General features: G+C 35.3%; 2 protein-coding genes, 1 long non-coding RNA gene and 1 pseudogene across 3 annotated transcripts in view; 2 read left to right on the top strand and 2 right to left on the bottom strand.

The window, feature by feature from the left end:
* Positions 1 to 12,236, bottom strand: part of LOC128246022 (uncharacterized) — a 29,804-nt gene extending 17,568 nt beyond the window's left edge. The window contains exons 1-4 of the mRNA XM_052964232.1: positions 11,936 to 12,236; positions 8,439 to 8,680; positions 7,249 to 8,249; positions 3,667 to 3,727 (exon numbers count right to left, since the gene is read on the bottom strand). Of these exons, the coding sequence (XP_052820192.1) occupies positions 3,667 to 3,727; positions 7,249 to 8,249; positions 8,439 to 8,680; positions 11,936 to 12,236 (1,605 nt within the window). The remainder of the gene's footprint in view (positions 1 to 3,666; positions 3,728 to 7,248; positions 8,250 to 8,438; positions 8,681 to 11,935) is intronic.
* Positions 2,314 to 4,235, bottom strand: LOC128203336 (uncharacterized). Its single transcript, XR_008255928.1, has 4 exons — positions 4,137 to 4,235; positions 3,667 to 3,727; positions 2,835 to 3,007; positions 2,314 to 2,439 (listed from the first exon to the last, which is right to left on the bottom strand). It is a non-coding gene; the product is annotated as an uncharacterized LOC128203336 (long non-coding RNA).
* Positions 12,237 to 14,332: 2,096 nt separating the features above from the next.
* On the top strand, positions 14,333 to 15,650 carry LOC128246021 (M-phase inducer phosphatase 1-like; annotated as a pseudogene).
* A 2,634-nt stretch (positions 15,651 to 18,284) lies between these two features.
* On the top strand, positions 18,285 to 19,602 carry LOC128246020 (M-phase inducer phosphatase 1-like). The gene is made up of 3 exons (XM_052964230.1): positions 18,285 to 18,614; positions 18,849 to 19,190; positions 19,438 to 19,602. The coding sequence occupies exons 1-3, from the start codon at positions 18,285 to 18,287 to the stop codon at positions 19,600 to 19,602; spliced, it is 837 nt and encodes a 278-aa protein (XP_052820190.1).
* The last annotated feature ends 783 nt before the right edge of the window (positions 19,603 to 20,385 follow it).

Raw genomic sequence — 20,385 nt, 5'->3', positions numbered from 1 at the left:
AAAGTTGTCTGGATAAAACTTAGGAAAATAGCTCAATAACCAAGGTGTCTTTTTTGAAAAGAGCTGGGGTATTGCTAGTCCATATAAACAGCCACTTCAGAGTCTTTTGACAATTTTTGTTTTGGCGACTCTACTTGAAAAATGCCTGTTTGTGAAATATGCAAAATTTACAACAGCATCCAATTTCTTTACATTTTCCAGATTCTTTCCGAGAATGACCAATCATATATGCTTGATGTGATCTGGTGTCAACATATTATATATTCATGACTTCCTATCTGTGACTTTAAGATACGTAATAGTTTCTTGGTAAGAAATACCATAGGATTATTAACCCTGAAATTGACCTCATATGTAGGTTACAGTCAACTAATTTTAAAGAAAAAACATCAGCTAATAAGTTAACTTGCATGTAGCTTTGAGCAGGTCAAAACTTTATTGTTTAGTAAATATGTAAAAAAGTTACATACTTAGAAATAAATTTATAATAATAATACTCTTAATACTGACATTTGTTACACTTTTAGTTTATATTAGTTCAATTAATTGTTGAATGTTTTTTTCAGTCATTCAATAATTTATAATGATACTATTATTATGTAAAAAACTTGAATAATGCCAATGCACTATTTTCATTAAGCTTTTTTGCAACATCTTTATAGTTTTAAGAACATACTTTTTTATTTTATGTCACAATTAAGCCTGAAATTTGGGTGACATTAGCATTCACCCAGGCTGTCAAATTTTTAAGACTTGGGCTCCTAAGTTAGAAAAAAGAATCCATTAGAAGGTTGTGCAGCCATCACCTTCAATTATATTTTGTGACTTTGGCATTCAAAGGATTAGTGGTGGTGGTGTAAGTAGTTTATACTCCGGGTCCCGGCATGAGCACATTGAAGGGTCCCAGAGTGAGAGTTCAACCACCGCACACCTATCCTGGGCAGAACCAGTACTAGGTGCCTTCACCTCTGCAAGGAACTGACAATTTCTGTACGTGCCAGGGTCAGTGGTACAGTGCGAATGGTCGTAGAAAGCATTTCATAACCAATAACAACAGAAGTGACCTGGTCCGCCCGGGAATCGAACCTGGGTTCAGATTCAGAGTCCAACGCTCTACCGATTGAGCTAACCGGGCGGACATTCAAAGGATTAATGCGAGGGCTACCTATATATGTACAAGTTGAATATAAAAGGATTTAATTAATATACATTTATGTTTAAAGCTGCACTCTCACAGATTGAACGTTTTGATAACTTTTTTTATTTTTTGTCTTGGAACGAGTCATTTTTTGTTGAAATCAATGCAAACCAGTTATATAACCATATGTTTTATGCCATAAAACATTAATTTTCAAACGAAAATATGAAAATCTGAGATCTGATTTTTTGTCAGCAACCTTATATCATTGGCTTACAGATATTTATGCAAATATTTGCTCTTTCCAAGACAAAAAATAAAAAAGTTGTAAAAATGGTATGTCTATGAGAGTGCAGCTTTAAAAGTTTTTTTTGAAAGGTTCTTAATTAATTTCATTACTTTTGTTATAACAAAAGAATAAGTAATGTTTGAATAATTGATTTGCAAGTAAATGCACATAAAGAGAACACTATTAAATCTATGGAAGAAAACATCACCCAAACCCCTTCATGATACCTCTGAATATTAAACATCATAATTAAGAATTGATTGCTCTGTTTCCCATCATTATATTACTAATTTAGCCAAGATACCTTGAATAACATTTCATGTATACCTAAAACAGTAAACCTAGAGTAATTAACCACTTTTTATACCCATTAGAATTGTAAACGGATGTTTTCTTAAGGTCATCAATCAAGTAAGCTTGTCATACGGTGACAATGTATAACCGACATAACCATCTTAGAAAAGGGTAAGCTTAAAATAGCTTGTCATGTTACTTGAACATGGATACAAGTTGTTTAGTCTGTAAGGCGAATTTAACGCACTCTAACAGGAAACTGCAATTATAAATGTCGGGAAACCAGGAGTGTACCGCAATATTTGCACACATCAGATATTTAAGTCAAGTATAAAAGGGTAAACCATTTCCCTGACATATTCCAAAGAGGTCACTTACAGGGTTACCTATTTTCCGGGACTGTACCCTAGCCCAGAAGTTAATGATTTGTTGTCTCCTACGCAGGGCCAAGGGAAGTATCCCCGCCTCTTCCTCGAGCATGCATGCAGGGGTACAGGGAAGGGCTCTCAGAGCTATTCGAAGGGCTTTATTTTGTATATTTTTCAAGATCTCATCAAGGCAAAATATGACAAGGGTAAACATAGAGCGATGCCTTTTGGCGCTTACACCCAAAGCATTGTTGAGGAGGCCGGGCTCAAAGATGTAAGTGTGGCAGACCTGAGGCCGTCTAAGGTTCCTCCGTGGACCCTCCAGGACCCTTCAGTTGACATTTCTATCTCTAAAAAATTAACGAAATCAGACTTGCCGCACCTCGTCAAAGGTGAAACTCTCTCATATTGATCAAAATTATGCTGAGCATTTAAAAATTTACACAGATGGATCTAAAAACCCAGAAACCGGCATAGTTGCATGTGCCTTTTATATTCCATCCAAAAATATCAAAAATATTAAAAGACTCAGCAACCATCTCTCCATATTTTCGGCTGAACTTTTGGCAATTAAAGATGCACTGGACTGGGTTATCAGTAACAAGCCCATACATACTGCTATCCTCTCAGACTCGCAATCATCATTGCAGTCTATACAAAACAGAGGTAGCAGCTCCAGACCTGATTTGATAAAAGACATTTTGGAACAAAATAATAAGTGTCTGGAGAAAAACTTAAAGGTTACCATGGTATGGGTCCCAGCTCATGTCGGCCTGAAGGGGAATGAAGTGGTTGACGGGCTTGCAAAGGAGGGCCTCAGGCGTGTGAAGGTGAATGATCTGGTCCCTCTTGCACCCACAGAGGTCAATTCACTAGCCCGCCAGCACGTCATAAATGAATGGCGGTCGGCGAGGACACCTAAACATACATTTATACATTTGATAGGACCTCTGTGAGTCTCCAGCCTCCAAATAAATATTCTAATTTCTTTAGAATTGATAAATGCATAACGAGGCTGAGACTGGGCACATCACATCTCCCAAGAAGTGCTGGGAAATATATTCTCAAAAGTGATCCGAACTGTGCTCGGTGTTGAGTGACCTGTGACACTTTCCACATTCTGTTACACTGTGACACTTACAGGGGCCAGAGGGCAGAACTTAGGGCAGCCCTAACTTTTTCTGGTTTGGATTATAATATAAACAATATTCTAAACCCCAGCAAGGCTGCCCAAAGGTCTGTCTTCAGGTCACTTGCCAAATTCCTGGTTGACTGCCAGATAACCGACAAAATTAAGACATAATATACAATGTGTTGTATATCATAATATACATTATGTTACATTATTTTTAATTATATTTTTATTTTTATTTATAAAGGTCGGTTGTCTGGAAGCTGTCGGCACTTTTAATTAATTGCCCCATAACTGGATTTAGCATTCTCTATTAAATACTGTCAGGAACAGTCTACTTTATATGTTGTTCATTTTTGAACATCATATATATATAATCTAAGCTATTATTTACATATTTAATTTATATTTTATCTTATTTAATTATTAATGTTACCCCTTTTACCGGCAGCTTTATCCTACCCAGGTCAGGTGTCGGGACGGTTCCGTTCAGTACCCCAAGACTCCTAGCAAAAATAACATTTAATTATCTATCATAAATTTAAAATTATCTATCATAAATTGAAAAACTAAGTGAATAATACAAGGCCTAGCCAAATATTCTTAGTAACAAATTATACTGGTTGGAAATTAGTAACAAAACTTTGACCAACCACAACTAAATCTTAAAAGCTTAAATAGTAGCCTTACAATTTTGTTTACTATAATCTTTATAGTATTCACCGTGGGAAACACATTCCAACGGTCACGTGATTTTCATTGATCAAGTTTGTTTGTACTCTCGATCGTGAGAAATACCTATCGATCAGTAGTATATATCGTAGTCATATAATTGTGCACACTCTGACCCGTATAAATACTACTAGTGGTGTGTGTTTTATTTAACAATCATTGTGAATTTAACGGTAAAATTACCCTTCGATAGTCCGTTTGTTTAATCCTCCGCCATTGAGTGAATTTGTCACGTGACACTTTCCTCCCACATGGTATCTCCTTCAATGGAGAGTATTCAAGTAGCCTTATCATGGCACCCGGCGAACTCGTTCTTTTCTCTATCCCGGGGTGCGAAAAATAGTAATACTGAACGGAGCCACCCCTGTAGAATAGCACAGGCATTCACATTTAATTCTTTTTTTTATTTTTCAAGCATTAAACCCCATACATTTATGGGAAGAAGGGCTTCGGGGAGTTTGTCTATATGTTGTTTTAATAATTCACCAGCCGTTGTATATTATAAATTTACCGTTCCTCCGGGATGAGAATCCTTTTTATGTAAATAATGTATATAACATTTTAAATTATTATATAATATTTTAACAGTGGCCCTGAAAAGGATCGTTTTCTTTCTTATAGTTAGTAAAGTCTTTGTTTATGCCAGTACTAAACTACCATCCGAAAATGGCTCTAATATTAATAGCGATATTTTAAATACACCCTGGAGGATCAACCAATCTATATTTTATTTCATAATTTAATCAATCCTTGGCAACGCTTTCACATATTGTAACACCATAGGATGGAGTCTTAAGCTGGGAATTGTTATATTCTCCATCCTGGTTTGCCTGGTTACACAGCGATACTAGTCCAAAAAAAAAAAAAAAAAAAAAAAAAAAAGAAGAATAACAACAACAGTTGGACACTTATATATACATGTATAACACACTTTTCTTTATCTTATTTTATTTTTTATTTTTTTATTGAATATCGCTGTTGTATTATAAACAAGAAAAAAAGAATTCACTGAAAGGAGAAAGGAAAAAAGAAAAAGAAAAAAGAAAAAAAAAATTCAGGCAAACGCACTGAGGCATAGTCCTCAGTGCAAACCAGCATATACCGCCCCCATCTCTGGTGGGGGTGGTTTAGGAAACTAACTAGTGAGAAATCTGTCATTTAAAAACAATAAATAAAATTTCTCACTAGCTAGTTGTTATAATGCCAAGGATACGTTGTATATATAAACATTTTTTTAAATGTAGGCTGAGCCTAAAATGTTTGTATATGATGTATTTGAAGTGTTTGATTTTAATGCGTATGTGATAGATTCTTAAGATATTATTTAAATAATGAATTTTTAACCAGAGATTTATACATACTGTGTAGGAATATTTATATATATACAGTCCAAAGCACCCACGCTACGATTAAAGACGAGATGTTTTAAATGTTATTAAATCTGTAGAAATACTGTAAAACGTAGCGTGCTCGCCGAATGGGTATAACCCGATGGCGAGGGTAAATAAGCTCCCCCCCCCCGACATATTCATTGCAACCATGTATTAAGTTCATGAGTAAAATATATATCAATGAAAATCATTCTCATTTGAATAAATAATGAACATGTATGATTCAACTTAATAATTTTAATTGTGATGCAAACTGAGTGTGAATGTATGTATAGAATGTGTGTATATTTGCATTGAATATATTCCCATTTACAACTTAAACATTAAGAGCATTTGATAGACAGTTAAAGAGCAGTTCTAGTAATGAACAAAGCATTCTTGTCTACATTTTTCCCAATCACACACAATTACTTTTTTAATTTTTGGGAGATATTCACCTCACGTCGGGATCGAGCGCAAACCCAGGGGAATCCCCTACCACCAGCCCCATCCCCATGTTGGATTTATGGTTGAACTTGTCAGCATTAACCATACCAAATGGAATGGCAAGTATGACATACATGACACATCCCTCCACGGGGGGCAAAATCCCCCGGAATTCCGACCCATCCCCTGGTCCCCCGCCGGAGGATCAATATCCCCTGGAATAGAGATTTTTAAAAAAATCTTTTTAACTCTAGCTCAAAGTTTAAAGTGGAAAGCATCCATATTATTATGAGTGTGAAATTCCATGAAGGACAATGATGACTAAGTCCAAAAATTATTGTAATTAGAGTGTGTTTCTATATTTATTCTTATATCATAAATGTAGATATTGTGCAAGATTTCGCTGTGTTAAAATCCCCTTTTGTTATATCAAAATCCCCTGGAATTCAAACCAAAATCCCCTGGTAAGCCAGGCATGCATGGTATGAGGAATTTCTAAGAAAAAATGGTTTTATAGTTCAGGATTAATCTTTTTAACTCCAGACTATTGTACAAAGGTAAAAATTGTTTGTTGAACATTTCCATAAAAAAAAACAGAAGCAAGTACATGTACCTTGAAATTAATATATAAATTTGACTTTGGAAACAATTTCAAAAGGGATCTAAGCCCATGCTTTTGTGCAAGAATCCCTCATGCTCAAACAGACCCCAAGTTATTTTTCTGATTGACCATTATAAGCTGTTAGAAACACTGTATAAAAAAGTATGTCAAATATAAAAGTAAAACAAATAAAATCCTATACAGGTGTGTACTATACAATCCTTTCATTCATTTCATCTATGATAAAAACAGCAGGCATTTTTGGCAATATAAATTAATTTCTAGATTTTCATCCCTTTTTTTAAAGGGGGTGCTGCATGTGAAACTTTTTAAAAAAAATTCTAGATAACTGTTGTTTTTTCACTGTTGAATAAGAGACCATATACATTTTACATGTGTTTCTAGATGAACCACGAACATGCTTGTAAAAATCTCCTTTCTTACATTTGAATGTTATACAGCGACACTGTAGGTATGAATAAACGCTGTTCCCGGACAGTTCGGACAGATATGCAAATACAGACCCTAGATCAACATTTGTATTTGAGTCAATAAAATTTAAGGGGCCGAATAAAGATTTTGGGTGGGAATGAATATCTAGCTATTAATTTATAGTCGCCTTAAGGCAATAGATTTCAAAAATACAACAAGACTTCTTTACCTTTTCATTTTTTTGTTAGAGAACTTGTTGCATCAGTTATACCATTGATGGCGCTGTTACACAGACCATTTACCATGTCGAGTCCCTCGTTTTCTTTATTACCATTGGTTGAGCCATATTGAGCAGAAAGAGGAGACAACTCCATTGGTTCCTGCAAGTCTGGTTCATGCCCGTTGGTCAATTCATGAGGAAGATCAAGTTGCCTCCCTTCCTTACAAGCCGGCCAGCTTGAAATAACTTTGTTGGGTATCCGTCTGTTGGTCAGAATCGAATTTAGAAAATTGTGAATTGCGTGTTGTTAAATTAAGAGCAATTTCTTCAGAACCACTCTTAAGATTTGCCACATTATTTTTCTCAAGCCTATTTTTTGCTTTTTGGAAGACATCGCTCTGGATCACATGGTTTAGTGTCTGAAGACGTTTGAATGTCTTAGATGACATAACCTTTCGGTCTATGAGATCATCAATGGAGCGCTTTCCACATAAACCCTCTTTTGTGACAGAAAAGTTTTCCTGCTTTATATCATTCACACTTTTCGATAAGTCAATTACATTTGTCTCATTCCTCTGTGGGACACGCATTGTGTGAGCGCTTTTACGACTTTTTGCTCTCTCCATAATTCTGTTTTGAACCTGTCCAAGTGTTTCATGATTTGCCTGTACACGACCTGAGGCTTCTCTTTTGATTTTTGCCTCTATATCTAGTGATTTTTGAATATTGGCATTTTGGTCTCTTGCAAATGGTGACCTCTCCTTGTGACCTTGGCTGCTGCTCTGTGAGGGGGAGTGGCTGCTCTGACTAGAGTGACCTGGGTTTGGTCCCTGGAGTGAAAACAGGAGAGGCGGAGCTATCAAGGGGAATGCTTGAGAAAACGCGAGTACATTCTGGCTCTGTAAGTCATGACTGGACGGTTCTTGTTTAATATTGACTAGAAAGGGGTTTATAGCGCCATTTGGTAAGTTGGAAGCGTTAGACACAGGAATGTCTAAGTTTGTCATGGAGGTCATGTAGTTTATGAGATTTGCTTGCAGCATTGAGCTCATTGCTGGGGTCAGAGATGGCACTGGTTGTAACATAGATGGCAAGGTTTGGCCCGCAGCTTGCAAACTTGCAGACAATATGGCATTGTTAGTGTTCATATCTGTGGCACATGGGAACTGACTAGGTGTGATGTTCATAGAAATGGCAAGTGAAGCATCATTAGAAATATTAGATGACTGTTGAGTCAACAGTGTTGACTGGATACAGCTGACGTAAGTTTTTCAGCTGATTCACTGTTGGGAATTGAACCCAGCACATAATTGTAAGTTGTAGCATCGGTATTTGAATCAGGCCGAGCTGGGTCCATTTTTCCATTTCCTTGTCCTTTCTCAGCGGTGAGTTTCTTAAAAGGCTTCGGAGCAAGCTTTCGGGGGGGATTTTGGAATGGTTGGAAGCTTTACTTTGAAAGAGCTTGTAAAGTCTGTAAGTTTGGAATCAGACACCATTGAGGCATGCTGGGAGTTAACTTTGAAATCGCAGTCTTTTCCGTTAAGTTGATCATGACTTCCAAGCTCCTCAACAAACCAGAAATTGACGAAGCCAAGCCTCTGGGTGAGCTTGATTCTGTATGAACAACGGTGGCCTCGCATTTTCGTTTTGTCGCAGCCTGCAAAATAAAGAGTTTACAAATGTTTTACTTACTCCTACGGTTGTATCAGACTTAGTTTAAACATATTTGTTTCACAACGATTGTGAAACAAGTTATTACAACATTATATTAATCACTCTCGTTGGCACGATTGGTGAAAACCAGAGAACCCGGAGAAAACCCACTTGTCCGGCTTGGTGACCACAAACCAAACTCACAAGCGCCCAAGCCGGGAATCGAACCCGGGTGGGTCACCTAGGTGAGAAGCGAGTGTGCTAACCACTGCGCTAACCGGACAACCGAAATCATATCAGACTTATTGTATATACAATTCACTGTATACTTTCTGTTCAAATCTACATGAAATCATGATAATAAATGAATGCACTTATGTTAACAATTTAGACTATAACATGATTGATGTGTCTTCAAAAACTTTGACCTGATTTGAAAAATAAGACCAATTAAAATTCACATTGTCAGTTCACTGAGTCATAATAATGGTACTGTTTTATCTCATAATGTCTGTCATTTTAACACTTTAACATTTGCCATAAAGGTGGTATTATGAAAGATATTTTTACAAAAAAATAAATAAAAAGTTTAAAAAAGTTCCAGCACTCATGTAACAACTTTTATCAAGCTTTACCCCCCTTGAACAATTGGGCACGTCTTAAAAATCAGTCTTACGAGATAATAAACTTTATTTTAACTGATTCAAATATGAATGATTAACATTATCTGTTTTCGTAATTAAGCTTAAAATATTATACAATAAGAACATTAATTAAACAGAAAAAAATGTCAAAACAGAAAAATATCTGGATTAGCTTAATTTTGTTTTTAATAAGATTAGCTAATGTATGCATTAAAATCATATATAGTTGCTATAATATTTGCTATTTTAGCATGATTTGGTATTTTTCCCAAAGTCAAAAATAAATCTTGATTCCGAAGGAAGAGACGGTGAAAATAATTCTAAAAAAAAAACTGAACTAGCATCATTGCTTATTTATTCATTTACAGGATTTATATTCAATTAATTGGGAAAATGTCATGAATTTTGGGGGAAAATGAACACTTTTTTATTTTCTTATATGACACTGGCGTAGAAGAATGGTATTCACTAATGTCTTTAGTCGGAGTTTTAGACTCGGGCTCAATTTTTTTTTAAATCTTAGTTGTCTCAAAATATATGTTATAAAATTTATAAGAAAATAAAAAATGTCTGTTTGATAGTAGAATATTTTATTTGTAACAGGTACAACGATTTTTAACATTTTTGCTTCTGTGATAGCACATTTACCACTTAATGAATATTTGGAATTCTGAGTCGGAGTCTTAAAATCAGACTCAATACACAAGTGAATACACCCCCTGTAGAATTATTGGCATATTGGCAAATTTTGATTGGGCCAAACAGCAAATGCATTGTCATCTCAATATTTTTGAATAATTTATTCTTTGTCAGAATGGGATTTATTACAGAAATAGTAAGACTGGAAATGTTAGACTAAGTTTATTCGAATTTACAGATAAAAACTAATTTGATTTCCGACACTTGCTTAGTATTCAAGTGAATTTCCTAATCTTAGCGATACATTGTCATACACTCATAAATAACTAAACATAAATAGAAATGTTCTTATAATAACTAGCGACCTGTGTGAAAGATAAGCAAGGGAAATAATTACGGTGAATTTGTATTTGCTTGTATATATTTTATGCTGGTAGAAAATGCCGCGGGCAGTTTTCTTACCCCATCACTTGTCAGGCATGTTTAAACTGTTGTTTTATTCATAGAAAGCAAATTATTCATTCTGATACATCAGTGTCAAACATAAGAGCGTGCATGAAATTATCGACTTCAATGTTTAAGCCAGGTACATTGAACCCTGTTTGAGGGTTGAGAAAAAATGTAACATGACAGTTTTGTGGACCCATAGCAAGATAATTACCAGGTTATTGGCTCTTTTCACTTTAAAGCAATCATAATTATTCATTATTGGTTGATAAGTTATGGTCAGATTCCATTGTTTCAGTTTATTATACGGTTAATGATGTAAAATTGTAATTTTCTGCAGAACTCTGTAGTGTTCTTTGCCTTAATTAAAGCTGCGCTCAAACAGATTGAATGTTTTGACAACTTTTTTTTTTTTGTCTTAGAACGAGCAATTTTTTGCGTAAATATCTGCAATATCGGGAATTTTTATGATTTTTTCTTTAACCATTAGTAACATAAATATAATGCATTAATAATAATACATTTAGCTATAAAACATTAAATGAGGAATGGAAATATGAAAATCTGCGATCTGATCTTTTGTCAGCAGCCTTTCATCACTGGTTTGCAGATATTTACGCAAACATTTGCTAATTCCAAGAGAAAAAATAAAAAAAAAATGGAAAAAGGTTAAATCTTTGAGAGCGCAGCTTCAAAGGGACACAATACAGATTGATGCAAAAATATTTTTTTTTATTTTAATGCATTATAATTTCTTAGCTCATTTGACTGTAATGATCAAAACAAAAACAAGCCATTGATTGTGTAGATATAAATTTATAAGCGATATGTTGTCGCTTTTTTGACTGAAGAGTTTGAGGCCACGTAGCTATAAGTTGAAAAATCCCGTTTATAAAGTCTTATACTTTTTTTCCTGTACACATGTCAAATGTTTTTTTATCATAGTGTCAAATGTGCTATGCATTAAAATAACAAAATATCTTTGCCACGTTCTATATTTGCCCCTTTAATAAGTAAGTTGACCAATTGAGCATCTACGGTTTTGGTTTAAGACAGCGCACGACATATTTTTATCCTTTGGCAGTTAGCATTCCAATTCAAAATACTTTTTTGATGATATTAGATGTCGAACATAATTCTGAAAAAAAAAACACGTAGCTCCAACCTTTTTTTCATTTCATTTTTTCATTTATTCAGTTGGTTAAATGTTTAATGAAATTTTTTTCCTTTGGCAGTTAGCATTCCAATTCAAAATACTTTATTGATGATTTTAGATGTCGAACATAATTCTGAAAAAAAACACGTAGCTCCAACCTTTTTTTCATTTCATTTTTTCATTTATTCAGTTGGTTAAATGTTTAATGAAAATTTATTTTATTTTTCACTCAATTCTATGAAAATTGAGAGTCAAATAATTTTATTCTACATAAATATTCTTATTTTTCTTTACATAACAATTAAATTATTATAAAAAAGATATGAAAATTACTTTTGACATTAATTATAAATAAAATAGAACATTCTGTTACCTGGTAAGCACAATCCGTAGCCTCCGCATGCCCGCTTACATGCCGTGGTTCCACTGCAATACAGTGTTTCCCTGGCAACGACAATCTGCTTGGCATTCTTTACTCGCCCAGCACGAATACTTCCATTCGTCAAAACCATGCGGCCAAATTCTGTGTAAGCAAATTGGTCATCAAGAAACGTTTCACCTTTAGTCATGTCGACATAGATTTTGTGGACTTCTCTCCCCTTTCGAAGCATGCATTTGCGATTGAACGTTGGTAAGGAATCAAGATATTCCTTCAACTGTCCGCATGGAACCATGGTTTACTAAAACGTTAATGTGAAACGGCCTAGAACAGAATCCTTGGGAGACCAAAGCGCCGATCCTAAAAGTGTGGAATTACAAGTGTTGTGCAAGAGAGGAGACATTTTTAAAAAAAAGATCATCTCACTGCAGAAGTGGGTGAGTTTACTTTCGAAATAAGTTATAGAGAAAAAGGATTTTCTTAACCTTATAAAATCAAAAACCACAACAACGTTACATGTTTCACAAAAGGTTCTGGCAATTAGAATATCTGATGACTGATGCTTTTATCATATTCCAGACATTCACAGGGTCAGTGAAACCATTTTCATTAACGAGTAATACTTCGTTATTTAATGTTCTATAAAATAGAATAAATAAAGCATTGACTTTGACTTGAGAATCTCAGATACGATCAGTTATTTCAATAAATGTAATTTCAAAAGGAATTTATTTCATCTGTACCGGCGCCATGAATACTGCTCTAGGTTCCTTTACATTTAAAAGTTTTATCACCATATGACAAACAATATTGTCAATTAATAGTCACTCATCAGAGTGACGATGGCAAACACAAACTGATTGATGAGCCGTTAATTGGGCCAAGTTTGAGATGGGTTTGTGACGATTGAACAATCTGCGTTTTCAATATTAAACACCTTGCTCTAATATCATAAAAAATACTCAGGTCAACGCTGAACTTTAGTTTCAACTCATTTTACCGAATAAAAGCATCGTATGTTACACATTATTGTTTTAACTATTTTTAAAAAAGAACATTACCTCATAGAATGTGTCGATTAAAACATTGTGTCAATGTTTCAAAGATAACTTATACTATAACAAAAGCATATGTTGGGGTAATTTTCAACAGCATTGAGTTGTTCTTAATTACATTGTATGCTGTAGAAAAAAGTTCTTAGGAATCTTGACCAAAGTTTGAATCAATATTGTCAATAAGAGAACACAATTTTAAAAGTTGTGAAAACATATACGATTTTGATAGTTTTTATAATATACAGTAAAATTGGTTGAGATTGAGATTGAGATATGACTTTGCATTTTTGTGATATTCGGCCTGTAATATCGCAACAACAAAAACACACACACCAACAAAAACATCTTAGTAATAAAATTATAAAAGAAAACAGTTCAATAATAATTTATAATCGTGTAATGCAGTTGTCGTACTTTTCAAACATTTTGTGTGCATTTTGTGTGCGGGTAGGGGGAGTGCAAAATCCTGCTGCACTTAATTCAAAATTATACGATGTGATACTCAACTTTTCGTTCTAATTTTAGGCTTACTTACTGCATTTGAAAACACATATAACTGGCCGTAATCTATTATTTATAAACGCCTCAATTGTGACATTTTCTACCAACTTAATAAAACTGCTATCACTTTGAAAGATGATATTAGCAAAAAGCAATACATATTGTCATTTTCTGGTTTCTGTCTGCATATCTTCTAATGACAATAAAGTTTATATCGATACAATCTAATATTCTACTAATGTTATCTCATTAAAAGTCTCTTTCATCTTAAACATCGCCATGAATATTGCTCTTGGTCCAATACCTTGTAAAAGTTTCATCACAATCTGACAAACAATATTGTCCAGCAATAATCACTCATCAGATTGTCAATGGTTAACACTAATTGTTTGATGAGCGGCTAATTGGACCGCGTTTGAGGTGTTCAGTAGGTAAATGAGCGTTGACTTGAGCGGCTCAGAGCGTCCGCCGCTCCAATCATCGTGCTTGAGTGAACAGCTGAATTATCTTAACGCCTTTGACTCAGATCGTATATAAAACAGCCGATCTTCCAAATTTCATCATATCTCTACCAAACGTTTACGTTTACACAACTTACTTAGACTGAATTGCTTTTAATAGAAATTTCAAAAATGCCTCCACAGAGTTTGGATTTTTGTTCCGTGTCACCGTTGGCCCGCCGCTTCGCAGCGCAGTAAGTTGATTTTATTGTTGTTTATTATCATAACATCATTGTGAAATTTTTCAGTAAACAATAAAATGAACTTGCTTTTTTTTTGCTAGCACTCCAAATTGATAATCCGATATGACAATAAATTGCTAACTTTCCAGAAACATGAGAAAGAAGCTTTCCGTTGACCACGATCTGAAATCAGGGGAAACAACATTGGAGGAAATTTTCTACAAGAACTTCAACAAACGTAGGATTGACGTCAATGACGTTTACCATGATCAGAAAAGACGCCGAACTTCTGAGGTCCACCCGAAGTCATCCCAAATCAATGACGTCATCACAAATGAGAGCCGATCGTCTACGAGTGACGTCATTCAGGCGGTTGAACGGCTGTCGACGAACTCCGACCTTGTGGCAGGTGGGTCACGAGACAACGGGCTCCCGACCGTGGCCGGCAAACACAAGGATCTCATGGCCATTTTGCCGGAAACGGTGAGTTTTGTTTAATTTCTAAAGAAGCTTAAATCAGTGTTCTGAATAACAGAGTATTTTAGGCGACCAATGCCTTTTTACGTTCACATCCAAAATGTATTAATTTCTTATAATCCCCTCTTCAATAGAAAGCTTTCATTTTCTAGATAAGATTTTAAAATGCTAGTTATTATTATTTTGAAAAGAAAATGCCATCTCAACATCCTCATCAGAAAATGATGCTATATTTTTCAGATGTCAGCTGTACTGAATGGCGACTACGACCACCATATTGATCACTTGACCGTCATTGACTGTAGATACCCGTACGAGTTTGAAGGAGGCCATATCCGGGGCGCCATTAATCTCTACACAAAGGACTCCATCCGGAACTTCCTGAACGAGACAATGACCTCATCAGAAAAGAATCACGTGATCGTTTTTCACTGCGAGTTCTCATCAGAACGAGGCCCAAAGATGTACCGCCATCTTAGATCGCTGGATCGTGAATCGAACAAGGATTCTTATCCACAACTGAACTTCCCAGAGGTTTACCTCTTGGAAGGCGGATACAAGGAGTTTTATCACCAGTTCCAGGTATGTGCTATATTTAATATTTTATTGGTATAAATTTGTTTAGCATGTGGACGTTGGTTTCTTATTTCCAAGGCGAACGATAATGCACGCTGTACCCGGTCACATTTTCTTGACTTAAAAGATAAAGCAGTTAAGAAAAATAATAATTTAATTTTATATTAAGATATTCATGTTTGACATACATATAATTATTAAACTATTCACACCAATAATATTTAAATATGTATTGTGGCTTTTCTCCTTTCAGGACCAGTGCTTTCCCCAAATCTATGTTCCCATGTTGCACCAGGAGCACGTGGACGACTTACGTCACTTCCGTGTCAAGTCCAAGTCGTGGGCGGCAGGCGACAAACCACGTCACAGATCACGTTTAAGTTAATCTGCTGGAAGTTCTCTAAGACTTACCTTCTGATTTAACAATGGTCAGCAGCTGATAAAACTCGCCATTGGAATACCTGGAGTTGACTGGATGCATGCCACAAATTAGCCAAAGTTGACATGTCATTCGCCCATACGCAATCGTACCAACATATGTCATTGTTTTGTTTGTTATTATGTGCTGTTATACTTTCTATTCTCGTTCCTTTCATATTGCTCTCTCTGTCTTTCCGAAATACGTTGAAAATATGTTTTATTATGTTTTAAAATCGTTTTGATTAATGGTTCAAACTGAGTTTATCAAATAAATTTGATTTACTGGTATTTGTTTTGTGTTTCATAACAATGATACTGACGAACGTTCAAATTTCAAAACTTTAGTTCACCCAAGTTGTTGGACATAAGATTTACCGTTAGGTGTGCGTAACTTAGCGCGTTTATAAGCACAACGTCAAAAGCCTCTATTTATTCTGTTCAATTTGGTGTAGAATGCGCACTTCCAGGGGTACGCACAGATCTTTAATCTCAAATTCTGGTACAATCCAAACGGGTTCGCATTTACTAAAACGTTAATGTGAAACGGCCTAGAACAGAGTCCTTGGGAGACCAAAGCGCCGATCCTAAAAATGTGGAATTACAAGTGTCGTGCAAGAGAGGAGACATTTAAAAAAAAGATCATCTCACTGCAAAAGTGGGTGAATTTACTTTCGAAATAAGTTATAGAGAAAAAAGGTTATCTTAACCTTATAAAATCAAAAACCACAACAACGTTACATGTTTCACAAAAGGTTCTGGCAATTAGAATATCAGAAATCACAACTTGGTCTTATGACTGATGCTTTTATCATATTAAAGACATTCACAGGGTCAGTGAGACCATTTTCATTAACGAGTAATACTTCGTGTTTTAATGTTTTATCAAAATAGAATAGATAAAGCATTGACTTTGATTTGAGAATCTCAGATAAGATCAGTTATTTCAATAAATGTAATTTCAAAAGGAATTTATTTCATCTGTACCGGCGCCATGAATACTGCTCTAGGTTCCTTTACATTTAATAGTTTTATCACCATATGACAAACAATATTGTCAATTAATAGTCACTCATCAGAGTGACGATGGCAAACACAAACTGATTGATGAGCCGCTAATTGGGCCAAGTTTGAGATGGGTTTGTGACGATTGAACAGTCTTTGCGTTTTCAATATTAAACACCTGGCTCCAATATCATAAAAAATACTCAGGTCAACGCTGAACTTTAGTTTCAACTCATTTTACTGAATAAAAGCATCGTGTGTTACACATTATTGTTTTAACTATTTTTAAAAAAGAACATTACCTCATAGAATGTGTCGATTAAAACATTGTGTCAATGTTTCAAAGATAACTTATCCTATAACAAAAGCATATGTTGGGGTAATTTTCAACAGCATTGAGTTGTTCTTAATTACATTGTATGCTGTAGAAAAAAGTTCTTAGGAATCTTGACCAAAGTTTGAATCAATATTGTCAATAAGAGAACACAATTTTAAAAGTTGTGAAAACATATACGATTTTGATAGTTTTTATAATATACAGTATAATTGGTTGAGACTGAGATTGAGATATGACTTTGTATTTTTGTGATATTCGGCCTGTAATATCGCAACAACAAAAACACACACACCAACAAAAACATCTTAGTAATAAAATTATAAAAGAAAACAGTTCAATAATAATTTATAATCGTGTAATGCAGTTGTCGTACTTTTCAAACATTTTGTGTGCATTTTCTGTGCGGGTAGGGGGAGTGCAAAATCCTGCTGCACTTAATTCAAAATTATACGATGTGATACTCAACTTTTCGTTCTAATTTTAGGCTTACTTACTGCATTTGAAAACACATATAACTGGCCGTAATCTATTATTTGTAAACGCCTCAATTGTGACATTTTCTACCAACTTAATAAAACTGCTATTACTTTGAAAGATGATATTAGCAAAAAGCAATACATATTGTCATTTTCTGGTTTCTGTCTGCATATCTTCTAATGACAATAAAGTTTATATCGATACAATCTAATATTCTACTAATGTTATCTCATTAAAAGTCTCTTTCATCTTAAACATCGCCATGAATATTGCTCTTGGTCCAATACCTTGTAAAAGTTTCATCACAATCTGACAAACAATATTGTCCAGCAATAATCACTCATCAGATTGTCAATGGTTAACACTAATTGTTTGATGAGCGGCTAATTGGACCGCGTTTGAGGTGTTCAGTAGGTAAATGAGCGTTGACTTGAGCGGCTCAGAGCGTCCGCCGCTCCAATCATCGTGCTTGAGTGAACAGCTGAATTATCTTAACGCCTTTGACTCAGATCGTATATAAAACAGCCGATCTTCCAAATTTCATCATATCTCTACCAAACGTTTACGTTTACACAACTTACTTAGACTGAACTGCTTTTAATAGAAATTTCAAAAATGCCTCCACAGAGTTTGGATTTTTGTTCCGTGTCACCGTTGGCCCGCCGCTTCGCAGCGCAGTAAGTTGATTTTATTGTTGTTTATTATCATAACATCATTGTGAAATTTTTCAGTAAACAATAAAATGAACTTGTTTTTTTTGCTAGCACTCCAAATTGATAATCCGATATGACAATAAATTGCTAACTTTCCAGAAACATGAGAAAGAAACTTTCCGTTGACCACGATCTGAAATCAGAGGAAACAACATTGGAGGAAATTTTCTACAAGAACTTCAACAAACGTAGGATTGACGTCAATGACGTTTACCATGATCAGAAAAGACGCCGAACTTCTGAGGTCCACCCGAAGTCATTCCAAATCAATGACATCATCACAAATGAGAGCCGATCGTCTACGAGTGACGTCATTCAGGCGGTTGAACGGCTGTCGACGAACTCCGACCTTGTGGCAGATGGGTCACGGGACAACGGGCTCCCGACCGTGGCCGGCAAACACAAGGATCTCATGGCCATTTTGCCGGAAACGGTGAGTTTTGTTTAATTTCTAAAGAAGCTTAAATCAGTGTTCTGAATAACAGAGTATTTTAGGCGATAAATGCCTTTTTACGTTCACATCCAAAATGTATTAATTTCTTATAATCCCCTCTTCAATAGAAAGCTTTCATTTTCTAGATTAGATTTTAAAATGCTAGTTATTATTATTTTGAAGAGAAAATGCCATCTCAACATCCTCATCAGAAAATGATGCTATATTTTTCAGATGTCAGCTGTACTGAATGGCGACTACGACCACCATATTGATCACTTGACCGTCATTGACTGTAGATACCCGTACGAGTTTGAAGGAGGCCATATCCGGGGCGCCATTAATCTCTACACAAAGGACTCCATCCGGAACTTCCTGAACGAGACAATGACCTCATCAGAAAAGAATCACGTGATCGTTTTTCACTGCGAGTTCTCATCAGAACGAGGCCCAAAGATGTACCGCCATCTTAGATCGCTGGATCGTGAATCGAACAAGGATTCTTATCCACAACTGAACTTCCCAGAGGTTTACCTCTTGGAAGGCGGATACAAGGAGTTTTATCACCAGTTTCAGGTATGTGCTATATTTAATATTTTATTGGTATAAATTTGTTTAGCATGTGGACGTTGGTTTCTTATTTCCAAGGCGAACGATAATGCACGCTGTACCCGGTCACATTTTCTTGACTTAAAAGATAAAACAGTTAAGAAAAATAATAATTTAATTTTATATTAAGATATTCATGTTTGACATACATATAATTATTAAACTATTCACACCAATAATATTTAAATATGTATTGTGGTTTTTCTCCTTTCAGGACCAGTGCTTTCCCCAAATCTATGTTCCCATGTTGCACCAGGAGCACGTGGACGACTTACGTCACTTCCGTGTCAAGTCCAAGTCGTGGGCGGCAGGCGACAAACCACGTCACAGATCACGTTTAAGTAAATCTGCTGGAAGTTCTCTCAGACTTACCTTCTGATTTAACAATGGTCAGTAGCTGATAAAACTCGCAATTGGAATACCTGGAGTTGACTGGATGCATGCCACAAATTAGCCAAAGTTGACATGTCATACGCCCATACGCAATCGTACCAACATATGTCATTGTTTTGTTTGTTATTATGTGCTGTTATACTTTCTATTCTCGTTCCTTTCATATTGCTCTCTCTGTCTTTCCGAAATACGTTGAAAATATGTTTTATTATGTTTTAAAATCGTTTTGTTTTGATTAATGGTTCAAACTGAGTTTATCAAATAAATTTAATTTACTGGTATTTGTTTTGTGTTTCATAACAATGATACTGACGAATGTTCAAATTTCAAAACTTAAGTTCACCCAAGTTGTTGGACATAAGATTTACCGTTAGGTGTGCGTAACTTAGCGCGTTTATAAGCACAACGTCAAAAGCCTCTATTTATTCAGTTCAATTTGGTGTAGAATGCGCACTTCCAGGGGTACGCACAGATCTTTAATCTCAAATTCTGGTACAATCCAAACGGGTTCGCATTTACTAAAACGTTAATGTGAAACGGCCTAGAACAGAGTCCTTGGGAGACCAAAGCGCCGATCCTAAAAATGTGGAATTACAAGTGTCGTGCAAGAGAGGAGACATTTAAAAAAAGATCATCTCACTGCAGAAGTGGGTGAATTTACTTTCGAAATAAGTTATAGAGAAAAAAGATGATCTTAACCTTATAAAATCAAAAACCACAACAACGTTACATGTTTCACAAAAGGTTCTGGCAATTAGAATATCAGAAA

The sequence above is a fragment of the Mya arenaria genome, chromosome 9 (genome assembly GCF_026914265.1).
Source record: "Mya arenaria isolate MELC-2E11 chromosome 9, ASM2691426v1".
Taxonomy (NCBI): Eukaryota; Metazoa; Mollusca; class Bivalvia; order Myida; family Myidae; genus Mya; species Mya arenaria.
Note: the sequence above shows the minus strand (reverse complement) of the source record. Positions and strands in the feature narration are given on the sequence as shown.

Excerpts from the sequence above, each read along its gene's own strand:
- LOC128246020 (XM_052964230.1), top strand. The coding sequence starts at position 18,285 with ATGAGAAAGAAACTTTCCGTTGACCACGATCTGAAATCAGAGGAAACA. Across the intron at positions 18,615-18,848 it reads TGGCCATTTTGCCGGAAACG|ATGTCAGCTGTACTGAATGG; the intron begins GTGAGTTTTGTT and ends TATATTTTTCAG. Across the intron at positions 19,191-19,437 it reads AGTTTTATCACCAGTTTCAG|GACCAGTGCTTTCCCCAAAT; the intron begins GTATGTGCTATA and ends TTCTCCTTTCAG.